This window comes from Arachis hypogaea, chromosome 13 (assembly GCF_003086295.3).
Source record: "Arachis hypogaea cultivar Tifrunner chromosome 13, arahy.Tifrunner.gnm2.J5K5, whole genome shotgun sequence".
In the NCBI taxonomy this organism is placed as follows: Eukaryota; Viridiplantae; Streptophyta; class Magnoliopsida; order Fabales; family Fabaceae; genus Arachis; species Arachis hypogaea.
Genome location: NC_092048.1, coordinates 116659856 through 116678106, shown reverse-complemented (window position 1 = coordinate 116678106; position 18251 = coordinate 116659856). Strand labels below are relative to the sequence as shown.

General features: G+C 35.2%; 3 protein-coding genes across 4 annotated transcripts; 1 reads left to right on the top strand and 2 right to left on the bottom strand.

The window, feature by feature from the left end:
• Positions 1-8288: 8288 nt before the first annotated feature.
• LOC112732864 (DEK domain-containing chromatin-associated protein 1) lies at positions 8289-11701 on the bottom strand. 2 transcript variants are annotated; one of them, XM_025781672.3, is made up of 11 exons: positions 11327-11701; positions 11203-11236; positions 10886-10965; positions 10728-10787; positions 10420-10530; positions 10224-10304; positions 9920-9991; positions 9236-9644; positions 8886-8992; positions 8752-8782; positions 8289-8664 (listed from the first exon to the last, which is right to left on the bottom strand). In XM_025781672.3, the coding sequence occupies exons 1-11, from the start codon at positions 11699-11701 to the stop codon at positions 8537-8539; spliced, it is 1488 nt and encodes a 495-aa protein (XP_025637457.1). In that variant the 3' UTR covers positions 8289-8536. The 2 variants fall into 2 exon arrangements, with proteins under 2 accessions (XP_025637457.1, XP_025637458.1); XM_025781673.3 differs by having other exon boundaries at positions 8886-8983.
• Positions 11702-11995: 294 nt separating this feature from the next.
• Positions 11996-16163, top strand: LOC112732863 (recQ-mediated genome instability protein 1). Its single transcript, XM_025781671.3, has 8 exons — positions 11996-12454; positions 12804-12974; positions 13382-13527; positions 13728-13861; positions 13997-14679; positions 14897-15007; positions 15101-15229; positions 15341-16163. Exons 1-8 carry the CDS (start codon positions 11996-11998, stop codon positions 15509-15511), a joined length of 2004 nt encoding a protein of 667 aa, XP_025637456.1. The 3' UTR covers positions 15512-16163.
• LOC112732866 (11-beta-hydroxysteroid dehydrogenase A) lies at positions 15996-17890 on the bottom strand. Its single transcript, XM_025781674.2, has 6 exons — positions 17616-17890; positions 17330-17522; positions 17166-17251; positions 16944-17075; positions 16686-16850; positions 15996-16586 (listed from the first exon to the last, which is right to left on the bottom strand). The coding sequence occupies exons 1-6, from the start codon at positions 17796-17798 to the stop codon at positions 16302-16304; spliced, it is 1044 nt and encodes a 347-aa protein (XP_025637459.1). The 5' UTR covers positions 17799-17890; the 3' UTR covers positions 15996-16301.
• Positions 17891-18251: the final 361 nt, after the last annotated feature.

Below are 18251 nucleotides of genomic sequence, written 5' to 3'. Positions count from 1 at the left end.
TATCAAGTTTCTCATTATTTTCAATTTTTGGGGACGAAATTTCTGTTGTGATTCAAAGACCTAACTTTAATTTCTACTGAAATTTTTTGCTGCAAGCTCTAATTCATGCCATTCTGAAGAATAAGTTTATTTTTGATGATGAGTAGTGAACATTATTGAAGATTATTGAATTGTTATTGTTATGAGTAATGATTTTCTTAGGTTTCTTTGTTATGAGTAATTTAGATTATTTTGTTTTACAGTTATTATGGAACTGTTCTTGACGCAGGAGCAAGTAGAGTTAGTAGATTAATTATATTAGGTAATTGTAATAAGGGAATACAAGTCCCATATTATTTAGGATAGTGAACTTTGTGTTATGTATTAGTCCCACATCGTCCAAGTTATGAAGGCTTTTCCTTCTCTCACTAGTATAAATAACTCATGTACCTTTTATTTATGAAATAGAGTTGAAGTTTATTTAAATATGAAATAAGCTGTGTGCTTATTTTTCTCTAGGCTCTTTGAGAGTAAGAGGTGCATCCTTGGCTTGGCCAACCAAGGTGGGTTTATGGCTATTTCAACATAGTGGGGTTGTTAACCTCGTCAAGATTGGTGGCCCAAGCGACGTCCCGGCGTCAGTTTGGTATCAGAGCAAGGTCGGTCCTTGTGGCCTTCACCTTGCTTTAGTAGAATTTTATTTGGTTTGTGGGTGCAAGTTTTTGGCGTGGATTCGCTAATGGGATCTTTTGGTGTGGATTCGTCAATAAGATCGTCTGCTACTACGGATCTTGTAAAATTTATCTGATTTGTGAGTACGGGTCTTTGGTGTGGATTCATCAATGAGATCGATCAATCTTTTGGTGTGGATTCATCAATGAGATCGATCATCTGCTGTCACAAGTCTTTTCACGCAAGAGTTCTTTCAACTCAGGGAGGATGACGCAGGAGCAAGTAGAGTTAGTATGTTAATTATATTAGTTAATTGTAATAAGGGAATACAAGTTCCATATTATTTAGGATAGTGAACTTTGTGTTATGTATTAGTACCACATTGTCCAAGTTATGAAGGCTTTTCCTTCTCTCACTAGTATAAATAACTCATGTACCTTTTATTTATGAAATAGAGTTGAAGTTTATTTGAATATGAAATAAGCTGTGTGTTTATTTTCCTCTAGGCTCTTTGAGAATAAGAGGTGCATCCTTGGCTTGGCCAACCAAGGTGGGTTTATGGCTATTTTCACCATAGTGTGGTTGTTAACCTCGTCAAGATTGGTGGCCCAAGCGACGTCCCCGCGTCAGTTTGGTATCAGAGCAAGGTCGGTCCTTGTGGCCTTCACCTTGCTTTAGTAGAATTTTATTTGGTTTGTGGGTGCAGGTTTTTGGCGTGGATTCGCTAATGGGATCTTTTGGTTTTGATTCGTCAATAAGATCGTCTGCTACTACGGATCTTGTAAAATTTATCTTATTTGTGAGTGCGGGTCTTTGGTGTGGATTCATCAATAAGATCGATTAATCTTTTGGTGTGGATTCATCAATGAGATCGATCATCTGCTATCACAAGTCTTTTCACGCAAGAATTCTTTCAACCCAGGGAGAATGACGCAGGAGCAAGTAGAGTTAGTAGGTTAATTATATTAGTTAATTGTAATAAGGGAATACAAGTCCCATATTATTTAGGATAGTGAACTTTGTGTTATGTATTAGTCCCACATCGTCTAAGTTATGAAGGCTTTTCCTTCTCTCACTAGTATAAATAACTCATGTACCTTTTATTTATGAAATAGAGTTGAAGTTTTTTTGAATATGAAATAAGCTGTGTGCTTATTTTCCTCTAGGCTCTTTGAGAGTAAGAGGTGCATCCTTGGCTTGGCCAACCAAGGTGGGTTTATGGCTATTTTCACTATAGTGGGGTTGTTAACCTCGTCAAGATTGGTGGCCCAAGCAACGTCCCGGCATCAGTTCTTGTTGTTCAGATGTGGTATTTTTTTTATTTAATTATTCAGTGTTGTGTTGATTGTTGTTGCTGTTTGTTTTTGAAGGTATTGTTGATGTTTGTTCACTGTTATTTTTGTTCTTATTGTACTTGATTGTTGCAATTTTTTATAGTGCTGTTTGTTTGCTGTGCTGCTGTTTTTCATGCTTCTTTTGCATTCTTATGCTTTGTGCAGCTTAATTTTTTGCATTTTCTGTGTTGTGCTTTGATTATTTAATTAAAGAATTGCTCCTAACAAAGTTAAAAGAGATGTTTGAGAGTAATGAATGAATCACCATTTGAGAGTGTGTGATTCAACAAAGTAGTTAAAGGTTCTTGAATATGGCTCTCCTCTTTGATATTTGGATATTTGATTTTGTATTAGAAGTTGTGAAATTTTAACTTTAAACTGGTTGCCAAGCTCTATGTTGCATTCTGTTTTGCTTGTTGGAGTTATTACTGCTACTGTGAGTGGTGTTGTTGGTGCTGATTGGAGGAGCTGCTGCTAGTACGATCATCCTTGATTAGTTTGTTGTTTGTGACTGTGTTATGATAAATGGTTGAATAAATTGATTTTATTACTTCTGAATTATTAAAGAATAGTAGTTTGATTGTTAGTCTGATTTCACATTCCCAAACCAAGCTTGTTCAGTTTTTCACATTCCTTGATATTATCTTAGACATTTGTTTGTCCTTTTGCAAATCCAGCTTGTGCAGCAACTAAATGAGTGCCTTTTTAGTTGAATTTTGCTTGTGGCTAAGATAAATTTGGTTCTTTATGGCTGTTGAATATGGCTCCATATGGTTTATTTAGTTTTATTACTTAATTTTGAATGTCTTAAAGATAATTTTTTTTGTGGTCTAGTGTAACGAGTCTAATTAGTTTCATAAGTATGGTTATATTCATGGAATTTTTATAAACTCAAAATGACTTGTATTACTAGGTTTTGAATTGATGCTAGAAGTGTGAGAAGTTCAAGAAACCAATTATTATGTTGCTGAACATATACATAATAATGTTCTTTTTTCAATTCTCTATATGTTTTATTTTTCTTTTTTCTGAGTCTGCGGTGCCTCTCCGGCTCTTTTAATTAAAAAGGGATAATGACAATTAATTTTTTATTTGTTTTATGTTTAATTCAAATCTTTTTCTCCTTTTTACTGCATCAGTGTATCAAGAAGTTTTAATTGGAGTATGCACAAATGTGATATCTAATATTTTAATTCTGTCTTAATTTTTGTTGTTATTCAAGAGTTTAATTTGGTGATCTCTATTACTGGAAGGCCATACTTGCTAGTCCATCATGGGTACCCGTTCTTCTTGCATCACTGGTTGGTAAGTCAAGCTTTTCCCTTCTTTGCCTTTAATTTATATGATTGGTTTATTGCTTGTTACATAAATAATGAACACAGATACATCATACATCACTTTAATCTATTTAGGTACTCAGTAGTATAATCATAGTCATAACTATCATCTTCAATTTTAGTCAATAAAATTCAGTTTTTACATTGTTTGATGTTATTTTAGACATTTTTTTGCCCTTTTGTTGGATATAGAGAAGTGAGGCTTGTGAGCAAAGAATCCAAATATGTAAGTACACTATTGGTAACATTATTAGCTTCTCCAATTTTGGATCTATTTATTACATGTTACTTGTGTCATGGTTGATAAATGACAAATGTCCTATTATTTGGTTTGATAAATTTTGTTGTGTATTAGCTGAGAAATAAGTAATGAATTGGTTGTTATTGATGGAACCGTAGACGGTGAAAATATCCAAGTTTTAGGGAAGATTCTGCCAAAATGTTTCTAAAAATTTTGAATAAAAGTTAATGGAAAAATTGTAATTAGTGTTATATTTTGTTTCTAATTTTCTATTTCGATTTTTCTCATTTACAGGAGTGCTAAAATGGTGACAACATGCTACCTAAAGGACTCAAGAATATTTTGATTCATAGAGACACTAATCTATGTTAGACTTTTAACTTTTTGTTGAACTTGTGTAAGAAATACAACTTGTAGAACTAATCAATATAGACATTAATTTTAGTTAAATGAAAAATGTTTGAATTATCTATGTTTTTACATATTATATAAATATTGACTTGCTCAGTAAAGTATTTAATATATCAATTAATTAAAAAATTAATTTGATAAATTATGTAATTTGTATTAAAAAAAATTGTTACAAAATATTGTGCTTTTGTAACAAAATTTTATGATAAGAAAAAATATATTGTCACCAAAAATATTTTAAAGATCAAAATTTGTTATCACTTTTGTAACGAATTTTGATTTTTGTATCAAAAAAATTTGTTACAAAATATTGTTTTGAATTGCAACAGTTTCATTTTTTGTTACAAAAATTTTTTGTAACAGGACATACTGCAACAGCCCCTTTTTTTTGTTACAAATTCCTTTTGTTTCAAAATTCTGGTTTTTTGTAACAAATTTTTTTGTTACAAATATTGCTTTTTCTTGTAGTGTAGTTAGAGTAGAAGGTAGATGAATGTGAATTGTTGAAAACTACATGTTTTGAATGCTTTGGTGATCATCTTAATTTGATGAAACTGATGTTTTAAATGGTTTGATGATTAAATGCATCCTCTGATGCTTTGAAGTTTTAATTGCTGAATGAAAAAATTGTTCTGATATAAGAACTTATGATATTTTGATCATTAATTGTTGCTTATTTGATATGACTTGTTGCTGAGTTGATCATGCTCTATAACTTCTGATATGTATGCAAATAAGACATAAGTGTTGTTGGTTGAAAAGCTCACATTAAGGGGGAGCTACCTTTGTGAAAGAAAGGGGGAGCTGATCACATCTCAAAAGATATCATCAAAGGGAAGTCTCTAATCTGAAGTTTGTATTTAATCTTCCTTAATTTTATCATTAAATTATGATTGTCATTAAGGGAGAGATTGTTGAGTTTAGCAAACAATAATAATAATTTCGGTGATGACAAACATAAATTTATTTTGGGTTGATAACCCAAGTGTGTTGTTGATGTGATGTTTAGTATATGCAGCCCCATGATCATAGTATAGTCCAAATCAAACAAGCCAAGGAGCCCAACTAGAAAGACCAAGTGCTCTTAAGACTGCAAATTGAAAAATGAGTCCATTACCCAACCCAATGCCAATCAGAATAAAGGAAAGCAACCTTAAGTTAGAATGCTATGTTGCTTCGGGTAATACCCAGAGAAGAAAGAGGAACTCACTTTCTCATTCTATCACCAAACATCTAAGAAGAAAAAGTTGTTCTACCTCTCATTAGGCACCAAATCAAAAGAAAGAAAAGTAGTTGTCTAATCAAAACACAATTAGAAGAAAAACATAATTTGTTTCCATTTAGATGCAAGAAAATCGTTTGATGATATCTTCTTCCCTCTACATTACCATTTCGGGAAATATGGAGAAAAATGAAGGCAATTTTTTCCGCTGTAAATCAATGGATAATATTGTTTCTTGGAGACAAAGTACAAGATTAAAGGCTTAGATTTATCAAATCCATTGAGGATCTGTTTTCAAGGAAGCTGCATTACTTGTCTCTAATAAAAAATCCCTGATTTTTGGGGATGATGAAAGAAAGAAGAAAAAAGACCTCAGTTAGCTCTAGATTCAAGAATTAAGGAGCTGACTTGTGAAGAAGAACCTAGTAGAAAAACAGAGCTTATACAAATAAGAAAATCACTTTAGTTTGTAAGCAATGAGAGAGAACCAGAGTTTTGAGTTTCATTGAGAGCTTCCCTTTGAGAGTTGAATATTTTGGACAGTGTTTCTACATCAAAAAAATATTCTGCTAAGATGAAGAGCTTCATCAGAGAGTGCTAAATCAGGTTCAACTTATAATATTAAAGCTGTGCAACATCATCTCTTTCATGGTTTATCATTGAGTATTCTTTTTGTATGTTATGTCTTTCTTTGTTTCTATTCAGAAGGCATAAAAGAGAGCCATTAAGAAAAAGCCAATGAGAAAAAATGCATAAAGAAAAACTTGGAGAGAAAAGATAAGATTTATTTCTTATCTCCTTTGTTTGTATTTCTCTTTTGTTTCTGATTTCTGAGTTGTAAACCTTGCAAGTTGGATGAACACTTTGCTATTAAAAGCTAGGGTGAGTTCCTAGTCAAATCTGGTTTGGGTTAAAAACTTGATTTGTCCCAGATAGGATTGGGTAGAATTCTAGGGAATTGATGTATGTAATATTTCATATGATAATGGAAATTCTACCGCTATTCTAGTGGAGACTGGATGTAAGTTATATTACATGAGGCAACTGAACCAAGATACATGACTGTGTCATCTTTTTCCCTACACTGATTCTGTTTTTTAGGATTTATGAGACAAAATGAAATTGTCTCCTATATAATCCATCTCGTAGACAGAACAGAAGCTAAGTTTCTCTTTCTGGTTTGAGGCAAAATTAATCAAATTTAAAAAAAAGCCATAAATTCAACCCTCATCCTCTAAACTAATAAAAACATTCAAATTTAATGGCCAATTTCTAATTAGCTGATCAAACCATCCAATTTAGTTATAAAAACTACAATATTAAATTATTAGTCAAACAAATATTTATGAAATGAAAATGAAAATGCTAATATACATGAATATTTCCTATTTAATGTAAAACTTTATAATTATTGACATTTTATCATAATTATTAATTGTTAACAAATCTCATCATTAATATATAATGTTTTCTATAAATAATGTTTATAAACATTTATGTCAAAATGTAATATTTTATAACCGAATCGGACCGGCCGGTTCGACCGAATAATTAGGAACCGATCCTCTAGTCAGTCTGGTTAATTTCTAAAACCACTCTAAAAATCCAATAGAAAAATCAATCAAATCAGCGGGTAACTAATAAACTAACTAAATCGGACCGGTTTTTAAACTTCCGGTTTGCTACCACCCCCAAAAACAGCGTCGTTTTATCGGAAAGAAAAAAAATCCAGCTCAAGCAGAACACGGAGCACCCCTCCTCCTTTCTCTCTCTCAAATTCAAAATCTCCTTCTGAAGAACCCTAACTTTAACAGAGAAAATCACCAAAATATTAATTCCAAAACTTCAAAATCGTAATATTATAATGAGATCTTGAGTCCAGTGAAAGAGATGAAGATGAGGATCTGGATTCCAATGACTTCAGAGATGAAGAGATATGCAATGATGACGAACGGGATAGAGAGGAGGAGAATGAGGCCGCGGAGCAGGATGCCAATCTCGATGGCGACTAGCACGAAGGGACAGAGCAACAGGAGATAAGCAAGGTTCTATCGAGATCCGCAGCTACGAATTCTCCGAGCGATGATGGAGAGTTTTCGTTGCATTATGTTACTGGTGGGAAGGTTCGTTTTGATTTCGGTGTTGTCATTTTCTGTGACAGTGACACCGTACAACTAGTGCTGGCAATGGATAGGGTAGGGTAGGGTTTGGACTCTACCCTAACCCTACCCGCAGGTTAAAAATCTCTCAACCCTAACCCTACCCGCACCCTAAAATTCTAAACCCTCATATCCTACCCTACCCGCAGAAATATTAGTTTTTTCAAAACAAATATAAAATTCAATCATTCCAAATTTCACACATATTAATAAGATAAAAATAAACTAACGCTCTAAATTACTAAATTAACTAACTAGTTTAGTGGTTGCGCATTTATTGCAAGTCATTACATGAGGGAGGTTATAGGTTTAACTCCACCTCCTTCACTATTTACCTAATTTTTATAAAATATGTTATATATGGAGTGCGAGTAGAATAGGATAAGATACACCCTAAACCCGTACCCTACCCGCAAGAATACCCGAACTGAGCTCTACCCTACCCGAATGGGTTGGGTCAAGTTGGATACCTACAGATAAGGTATGAATTGCCAACCCTTGATATATTAGGAATTAAAATTTTAAAATTTATTGATTAAATTAGTAATACCAACATATTTATTAATTGGTAATTTTATTGACTGTAAATATTTATTGGTATAAAATAGATATGATGTACATTTTGATATATTAAGATTATAAAATTTTAAAATTATGTACATTTTGATTTTTTTTAATAGTAAATTTTAATGTTTGAATTTGTTTATGAATTTTAATAATAAACTATAATTAAATTATTATATAAAATTATAAAATTTTAAATTTTATTAATATATAAATGATTGAATTTAAATAATTAAAATTATATACTACTAATTTTTAACAATTTTAATTTAAATTTAATTAAACCAATTTAATCACGGTTTCACAATTGAACCATTAAACTATTAAACAAGTCACTCGATCAGTTCGGTTTCCAAAACCTCGCCAAAATGTGCCAAACGACAAAATACTACATATTTTAAAATAATTTAACAATATAGTATATATAATATCAGGTTACATAATAAACACAAGGAAAGGGAGTAAATCTAGCCTAACTCGAGGACAATTCAACCTAACTAATGAAAACGGATCACAAAATACAATCTACTAAAGCCTAAGATCAGCAAAGCCAGCAGTAAAATAAACCACATGCATGTGATTTCTGCACAAAATTAAGATTATTTTCTGAGGTATAATCATGCATTATCTTCATCTTCATCATCTCCATTTTCATTTTCCTCGTCAGACATGTTATTGATTACATCTGTAATTATATCTTTTACCTCAGCTTTTCTATGCATTAAATCCAATCCAAAATGAGTACCTGTCAACATTTCGCAACAAATTAACTTTCAAGAAATAACTTCAGTTAATTTCCGGAAGAGAATCAGCAAGTATAAAATGGTCATACCAAGTTTCTTGAGGATATCAGATAAAGTTGCCTGCATCAATGTTCGTAGAATTATTTTAAAATAATAACAAAAATAAAAAATAAAAGCATATGAAATTTAAACAAACCAATGAAAACAAAATAACATTACTGACAGTGTTGAAATCAACTTCCTTCAACATATTAACAACCACTGCATGCATATCCTCCTTAGTAGGTTCTGCATTTGCTTTCTTACTGATGTTGCCTTGTCCTGCCATTACTGGCTTGGAATTGGTAAGTACAAATAACAGTTGAAAACATGCATATTTAATAGCAAATTCGATCCTCTAGAATTAAAAAATTCTCATGACTCAAATAACTTATCCAACTATAGGGAGTATATAAGCAGCAGGTAAATTTCAAAGAGACTGACAAAACTTATAAAGAACAAAATTGATTTAACTTTTGAGCAACCAACAGACTATGACCACTGCCACTAATGCATGTGCAAGGAACATAGTACCTTGATCCTTAGACACTGACTTTGAAGATTTGCCTGTTTCATTTTCGTTTGCAATCTTTTGCTTACTCTCCCTGCTTTCACCATCAGTTTTCTGTCTCTTGGACGCAGAAGTTGATTTTTTTGGCATTTTGTCATTGCTCTTGGCAACCTTTTCAGGAGAGGTTTTCTTGGCTGGTGTAGAGTGATCCTCGTTCACAGTTTTCTCTGAAGTATTTTTATTTTCCTCTTCATCAGATTGACTTTCCTGAACCTCACAGTCACTTTCACTTTTTGGGACTGAAACATTTTCACCATCATCCTCATCTTCCTGAGAACTGTTTGTTGCATCTGAAGGTTCGGTTGTATCATTTTCCTCACTGTCAGAAGACTGCTTTCGCTTTTTCCCATTTTTTGAACTTTGCTTTTGCTTCTAAAAGAGAAACATTTTTCTATTTAAAACAGGATGAGAAAGAACAGTAGAAAAATAAAATTATCAAATCAAAACTTACAGAAAGACAAAGTTCAATACAGCATAAAAAGAACAGAAAATTTCAAAGGACAATAACTCAAACAATTACCATAAATCACATCAAATGCAACATGAAGAGTTAGACATTTATTGCTAGGGTTTTAATGAAAGAGAATACCAATCAAAGGCTAGTGCATAACAGATGTGAAGCAAGGTAGCATAGCATAAGAACACACCTTCGAAGGGTTTTCAGCAGCACCACCAGAAGATTTTCTTGGAGTTTTCTTTTTTGCACGCTTTTTACCTTTCTGTAATGAAGGAGGTATTAAAAAAAACAAGAAAAGGAAAACAAACTAAAACAAATTAATCATATAATGGATCAGGATAAAGTGACACCAATAAAAGGCACACATGATTAATAAGAAGGAAACTTTAATGATATGAGTTATGAAAGTACTAATAAGATTAATTTTATACCACAACTTCCACCAGTCACAACCAATAATAAATCCATGCAAAATAATGCCAGAAAGTTAAAACCTTTTCTTTATCAGCAAGCAAGACATCGGTTGTAGCATGAGGGGATTCCAAAAACTCCAACAGCTTTGCAGACAGTTCCTCCTGGAATAGAGTTCCATGATCCCATCAAAAATTTTTTTTTCATCTTCTTTTGTTATAAATAGAAGACAGCCCTCAAAATTGGTAAATTATACAAAACTATTAGATTAACTTTTACCTTCTTCAAAGAGGACTTGTTTATTTGAAGATTGAGCACATCACAGAAGTCAATCAATTTTTCTTTCACACATTTGTCAAGCCTCTCTTTTACCTTGGCCCTCTGTTTTTCCTGCCAGTAAATAAAACCATTGTATGTTTAATACATATAACTGATATAAGTTTGTCATTACACACAGCCTCCATTTCTAAAATGTTGAGGAAAAACATGTATAACAACATGCACAGAAGATTAAATAAGATCATCTGCATAATTAGGGATATAAAAGAGGCAATATGCCAATAGCTCAGTATATAGTGCAATTGTACCTCATTTTCTGCCCACACATAGCCAGAAAACATGCCTATGTTTCTCTTTAAAGTGTGTGCCTACATCAGAAAGCATGTCAATCACAAAGCAAAGAAAATCTAGAATGGGATTTATAAGAATTGCCAACATGAGTGGAAGAAAAGAGTTGATGAGTCACCTTTGCTTTCTTCCCAAACAGTATACTATGAAGGCTACGCAAGTTATCATCGACTTTTCTTTTTGATAGCTTGAAAGCCACTGAAAATTATTAGGATCTTGATTGATAACACTTCTTTAGGAAATCATGTTACTAAAAACAAGCAATCAACTTAGAAATCTGCAAACAAAATCTTTAGTTCAAGGCCATCATGCTTTTACCACTTCAGGGTTCAATCCGCATTCCCTTCACTTCATGGTTAAAAAATATTAACAAAAAAATCCACACGAATTTTGATATGATGCTGAAATAACAAGCAGAGAATGAAATAGAGGTACCGTTTGGGATGTCCTTAAGCTGAGTGCCATTGCCCTAAAATCCAAATAACATATAATTAATCAAACAATTTCAGTAATCCAAAAATTCCAGAGTTGTTCGAGAATCATAAAACTACGAGACTACCTGGTCGATTGAGATAGTTTTAGTAGCAGCATAACCAGGGAACTTGTGTGGAGAGGACACAGTGTACCTTTCCACTGATTTCCTTTCTCTGGTAGGTCTACCCCCACTTGCACTCTTTACTGGTGTAACAACATCATTTTCTTTCTTCTCACCCTCTTCATCTTCATCTTCATCTTCTTCTGCATCTTCTTCACGATCCACATTCTCTTCTAATTGGCCACAGTTTTTCTGCTCGGGAAGGTCATCAGAAATTTCCTTGTCGTGTTGCTGTTCTTCATCTTGAATTTCGTGTTGGTCAGCTTCTGCTTTGGTCGGAGCATCTCCATTGGGAGCCAGTGGTTGAGGTTTGGGAGCATCTAGGGTTTCGGTAGCCATGTTTGAGAACAGATAGAAGGAGAGATAAGAGAGAATGTAAATTGTAAAGTGCCTAGAGCCCAAGAGTTATAAAACCTAAATTGAAGCGACTGGGATTTGGAAATTAAATTTTGGAGGGCGATGAAAAAACAAGAGGGCGCGATCTTTCAAATATTTTGAGTTTTTTTACGCGGTTTTCTCAGATTCCCGCCTACGCAAAATTTCTTCTCCCTCCAATAACACTTGTTTGACTTCGAATTTAACAATGGACTGAATGGAGGAACACATTTACCGATTTGCCACTGCAGTTAAAAAATGACAATACGTCGCCTTGTTCTCGACGTCGACGACGAAGTTGAACAACTTCAAACTCCGCAACCCTCCGTCACATCCACGCCCCAACCTTCAAACTCCTCTAACTTTCCATCTGTGCCTCTTCTAATCTCCGACGACGACGATGATGATACCGCCTTCGTCGACGTTCCCGATTACCTCTCGCCGCCGCCTCCTCCGCAACCTAGGGCTTCAAGCTGCCCCGTGGGCGACTCTCTTCGTCGGCTGGGACTGGGGCTGAAGAGAGAGTGGGTGGATGCATGCCTTGGCGAACTTGAGGGCTCCGTGAGGGGCTTTGCGGGGTTCGATGTTACTGCGAAGGCCAAGCTCTGTTTCGAGCAATTTCTCTTTGCCGATATGAACTCGTGTGGGAGCGGCGTGCTGCCTCCCAATGTGCATTCCATGCATCTCGTTAATCTCTCCGGCCCTTTTGTGTTGCAGGTGCCTCTTCAGTTATTTGTTTCATTGCTTTAATCGTCTATGTATTTGTGTTACTGTTTGAATTTAGTATGACAAAGTGGATTACAATATTATAGTTTTGACGAACTATACTTGTTGCTGTAGTTGTAGCTTGATGTTTGCCTAAATGCTTAAATGACCGAGTTACTCAGGTTTTGTTACTCTAACGGGAATTTTATTATTCAACTTGGTTTGACAAGTATTGAGTCTTGCATCTTCGGTATATATTATCATGTCCAATTCTTGAATTGATAAACCATGTGTCAAGTGTTTTTGCTCTGATTGAGAACTCATGTGCCTATCTATTTTTACCATCGCATTGCATTGGCAGGTTGATGAAATCCTTAATATGAGTTGTCCTCTTCGAGGGAGATATCAACAAGCCCCACCCGGATTAAAGAGGTGCCTGAAGTTATCGATGACGGATGGCGTTCAGAGAGTTTTTGCGATGGAGTATAGGCCCATTCTATCTCTTGATGTTTGTGCATCTTCTGGTTTAAAGGTTTTTCTTTCTGATACCACTCTTTTCCTGAATAGATACAAATTACTATTGACTTGCTAAGATTATGGTGGATGTATTTCTAAATAGTATTTATATTGCAAAAGACATATGTTAATCTTAATCTTTGATTTGTGCCAAACCGAAATAATAATGCTCATAGTCATAGTGCCTATGTGCTTCTATTTTGGCCTGGAGACATAAGTTATTTCCTACATTGATTATTAACCTCGTATGCTCATAGTTTAGACTTTTGTTTAATTTAATGCTTCTCGTATGTGCTATTGACTCGATCAAATAAGCATTGATCCTTTCTTCTTTTCAAGTGATTTTGTTATGGCACACGTAAATTCTTTGCTTCTTTAGTTGCTTGTAAAGATGAATTTGAGGGTTCTATTTAATACTTGTAGGTTGCTATCTCTAATGTACATGTGCGACGTGGGCTTTTGATGCTTGTCCCCGAGACAATTGAAATTTTGGGGGGACTAGTTGAGCAGCTGGATGCAGCTCGAAAGCGGCTAGTTGATGAATTGAACAAGCCACCCAGGGGGAAAAGGTACAAACTATTGCAGCTGGATTATTTGGACTACTATGTGAAATGGAATGTTGTATCTCTTGGCATGGAAGTATAGGATACATTGGAAAATGGTGCAAACTTTCTTAATTCCTGCAGTCTTCTACTATTGCTGCTGTTGTAATTATTCATTTTATATTTAGGGAAACCTTGATAAGTTAGTCTTTCTTATCCTCGTGCAGAACTAAAAATGGAGTCCTTCCTCCTTTAGCAACTAGAGCAACTCTTGCAGCATGGCCAGCGAGTACAGTTGATGATACTGGGCGCAGCAGCTCTGTGTTTCAAAGGACTGATTCTGTCCAGATTAACAACGAAGGTACTACATCCTCATTTTATAACTGAAAGTACATCTGCTTTTTTGTGCCTGGGCGAGCATACCTCTACAATGAAGCCTGTTTTTATCCTAGTTTTCTTGATCATATTTATTTTCCATGTATGCATTTAAGTACAGGTGCTGGCCTGACCATGTCTGGCACTGGGAACTGTGTAACTACAGAAGATACCAATCTCATGGGTGCACGAAATGCTGCTTCCAATTCAATACCCAGCACGGTTGCAAACGCTGACGCCATGAATGTGGATATACATGCTGATACCAACCCTGCAAGTTTTGCGAATTCCACAGCCACTCAATTCTCTTCAGCGGTTGCACGGGCTCAGGAGATGCATATAGATACTGCAGCTATAGCAAGGGAAAATTCGGTCGGCAACCAATCTTCTCATTTGTCTACAAATGATGCAACGGCACATAAAGATACTGTTCATATAACAAGAACAAGTTATGTGCCCCCAAAGAGCTCTCCTATTGTGCAAAATGTCGAGACAGACAAGGATAGAGTTATTGAAGATACAGAAAATGAGCATCCTAGAGGATCTTCCTCCACTGTTCTTAACAATCATGATGTCCATATGGTTGATGACGATTACCACACCATTGAAGTTACAGATAATGATCTTTGGAGAGGATCTTCCACCACTTCTGTAAACAATAACAATGTCCATATGGTTGATGACAGTGACCACCCACGTATGCTGTCTGCAGACCAAGAAGTTCCTTTCACATACTTAGCTAGTTTGTCTGCCAAGTGGGTTACAATGAAGGAGAAAGTTCCTTCAGTTCATGGTAAAATTAAGGTAAAAGTTAAAATCTATCCACTATTTTTCTTTGAACAATGATTTCTATCCTTGTTTGTGCATATGCTGGTGTCGAAGTTTCTGTTTTGTCGACCCATTAACTATCGTACGGATGGATTTGACTTTTTTGCAATCTTATGTTTTTTTTTTCTCAATATAACGACTCCCCCCCCCCCTCCCTGTTTTTTTTTTTTTCTTTTTTCTTCCTCTTTTGCAGTGCTTTTTAACTGGTGTAAAGCGATTCCAATATAAGGGAAGGACAACATACGAGCTGCAGGCATATGTAGATGATGGTAGCCTCATTACCGAAGTTCTTATTGATCATCATGTGAGTTTTCTCTAGAAAATAAGCTTTTATTATGAGGGTTACCCGTTATTGTACTCATTTTTTTTTCTTTTTTCTTTTGAGATAAACAAATAGGTTGTACAGAATGGAATTGGCTATTCTCCGGAGGAAGTCACTGCAGCACTTTCTTCTTCTGACAACAAAATAGTGCAGAGCATAAAGAACGTAATGCATAAGTTCCAAGCATTTTTAATAAACTTCGAGGTGATACAAATGTCTCTTAGCGTTGAAAATCTGAGACCCGCAAGTTATGCTGAAATTAAAATATGCTTCCTTATTCTGTTAATGCGAATCTTGTTGCTTTTTTGTCTGTAGGGTATAATGCATGTGGAACTAAATAGAAAATCATCGCTTCCAGTTGCCGTAGAGATGAGTCAAGGCTGTCCTCAGTCTGATGCGTGGTTACTTCTGAGACGGCTCAAGTCCCTTTACCCTCCACAAACCCAAACACATTGTCCTTCGAATCCAATTGAATTGTCACCATAGTTATCTGAATGGGTAGAATGTCATAAGTTGGGCTCTGATTATTGTCAAGTTACGTATGGCAAACTGCTTGCATAATTGAGATGGACTTGGATTTGTGGGACAATTGAATCATTTTTTCATAAATTTATGGCTATGCTCCTTCGCTTGTGTATTCTACCGAGCTCGAAATTATGATTGGAGTTATGAATTATGAGCAAGCATTTGGTGATGTAAAGTAAGACTTATAGCACATGGATGTATGGATGTAATTAAGGCAATGGGCAGGACATATGTATACAGAATGGTCGTTCTTTTCAGAACTAGTAAGAGCCTTCTCTTTTCTCTGCATTAGATTTTGGGTTCTAAGTTCTAAAACATTGCGAGCAGATATTCCGGAGGAAGATTTCAAGTTTAGAAGATTTGGAACATATATAAAGACAAATTCGTACTTAAAAGTCGCCAGGAACGGAACAAGAGCAAGAAAAAGAAAAAGAAGAATAAAAAATCAGAGCAATGCCTTGGCTTCAATCCTGAGCCGTTTCACTCTGTATTATCTCTGTTTTAGAAAGTTTTGACTTGTACAAAGAGACTTGAGAGTTTGTTAAACACATTGTAAACGCCCTGTAATCTAGAAGAACAAACTATTGAGGCAATCAAAAGTACATGAACGGCACATTTTTATTGTCATTTAAGTGCCTGTATTAAGAATCTACACTCTATAATCTAGAAGAACAAACTATTGAGGCAATCAAAAGTACATGAACGGCACATTTTTATTGTCATTTAAGTGCCTGTATTAAGAATCTACACTCTAGTTGGGTTGGAGCGTAGGATTTCTGACTGATTCAGGATAGAGATATTTCTTCAGGCATGATAAATGAAGGAGCTTCTTGCTAATTGTGTCCCTCTCAGAAGTGCCTGAAATTAGGGTCCAGCGGCTTAAATATTCGAGTAGTTGAGGGCAAAATATCTGCAAATACAAAGTTGTCCTAATCCAAGCTGGTTCTGTCAGGTACGGGTCTCCACGGCAGGCGCTATTCACTATTGACTTGGCAGCTTCCGTCACCGATCTTATGGGCATCAAACTAACCAGAACCTGCGCCAATCAAAATTAACCATCCATAATTTGCTATATATGCTGAGGGCACCAAATATATGCCATGACAATTCAGTATTGTTCTTATTTTAAGCTTACATCTCTCATTTCTTGGTCAAGAACCATTTGGCCATCTTTTGATAAGAACTTGCCCTGTGTCATTTCTGACTCGACCAACCCTGGTGTGACTATGGTTATTCCTATGTCCTTTCCTAGTTCAGTCCTCAAACTCTCATATAAGCTTATTACTGCTGCTTTGCTTGCCTGAACATGGAAAACACGTTATAATGTAATTGTAATTGACACAAAGAGCCACACATGATGACATGAAGGTAATGAAGCTTTAGTGTTAATTACATTGTAGAATATCATTCTAGGAGTAGGCAACCATCCAGCCGAGGAAGCTATTGCTATGATCTTGCCTCTGCTTTTTCTGAGGTATGGGATCGAAAAATAAGTGGCGTACGCCGAACCCCACAGGTTAATGTCCTGTTAAGCAAACAGGGAAACAAGTTCTTCATATATAATTAACTAACCATTAGAAGGCAGAGTAAAACATTGAAGATTTTCAGTAGTTACCATTGCGGGTGCAAAATTACTGATATCAGTGGCGTGTTCAAACAAGCAAACAGGAACAACCCCAGCATTGTTCACCAGATGATCCACTGCAAAAACAAACGGCTGATTAACCCCTAAACTTGAAAATCATAATTCCTAATCATACATTAAGTTTTAATACTCACATCGTCCAAAGCGGTTGACCGTGCAGTCAACGAACCGCTGACAATCTTTGAGTATGGAAACATCTGCAGGAATGGTAATGACATGAGGAGAACCAAGCGCCATGGCTCTTTGTGCAACCTCCTTCAGTCGATTCTCTCTTCTAGCAACAAGAGCCAGACGCGCTCCTCTTCTTCCATATTCATATGCTATATGCTTTGCAAACACAAACCAAACGCATAACATATAATATAACAAACATTTTTTTCTTTTAAGAATATATGAGAGAATAATTGCTAATTAAGGTACCTCGCCTATGCCTGAGGAAGCTCCAGTTATAAGGATAACTTTCCCTGCAACGTTCTCTTTAAGTAGTGATCTCAGAACGTAGTAGATAATCTTGAATAAGAGGTAAGGTGGTAAAATGAAAAGGAGCAAAGCTATGCACGTAGGTGGAACTAGGATGTTCAAGATCCACTCATCCACAACCATTATTATTGCTGCCTGAAGGAAAACGGTGAGAGAGATGGGGGGAAACAGCAAGGAAGTAGACACATATATATGATATATATTCCAAGGTGCCAATGTAACGCTGGCGTTTTGCATGCCCAACATGCAACACCTATCACTTTCCAGAACTAAACACGTGGTAGCTTAGCCTTAAGCTTACAAACTTTTCATTCAAAATAGTCAACAATAGCAAGAGTAGCATCTAATCTAATAATTCTTGGGTGTTGACAGAATACTGTCTCCTAGTGTCTGGATAAATTAAATACATTGCATGTATCACTCCCGATGGTGTATTTTAAGTTTCAAAAATATTTAAATAGTATAGTAAGTATAGATAATATTTTTTCCCTTTTATTTTATGTGGAAAAATCATAATATCAGTATTCCCACCTAGTCTTATTATTGCCTACGTTATATTAACGAAGTGCGTTCAAC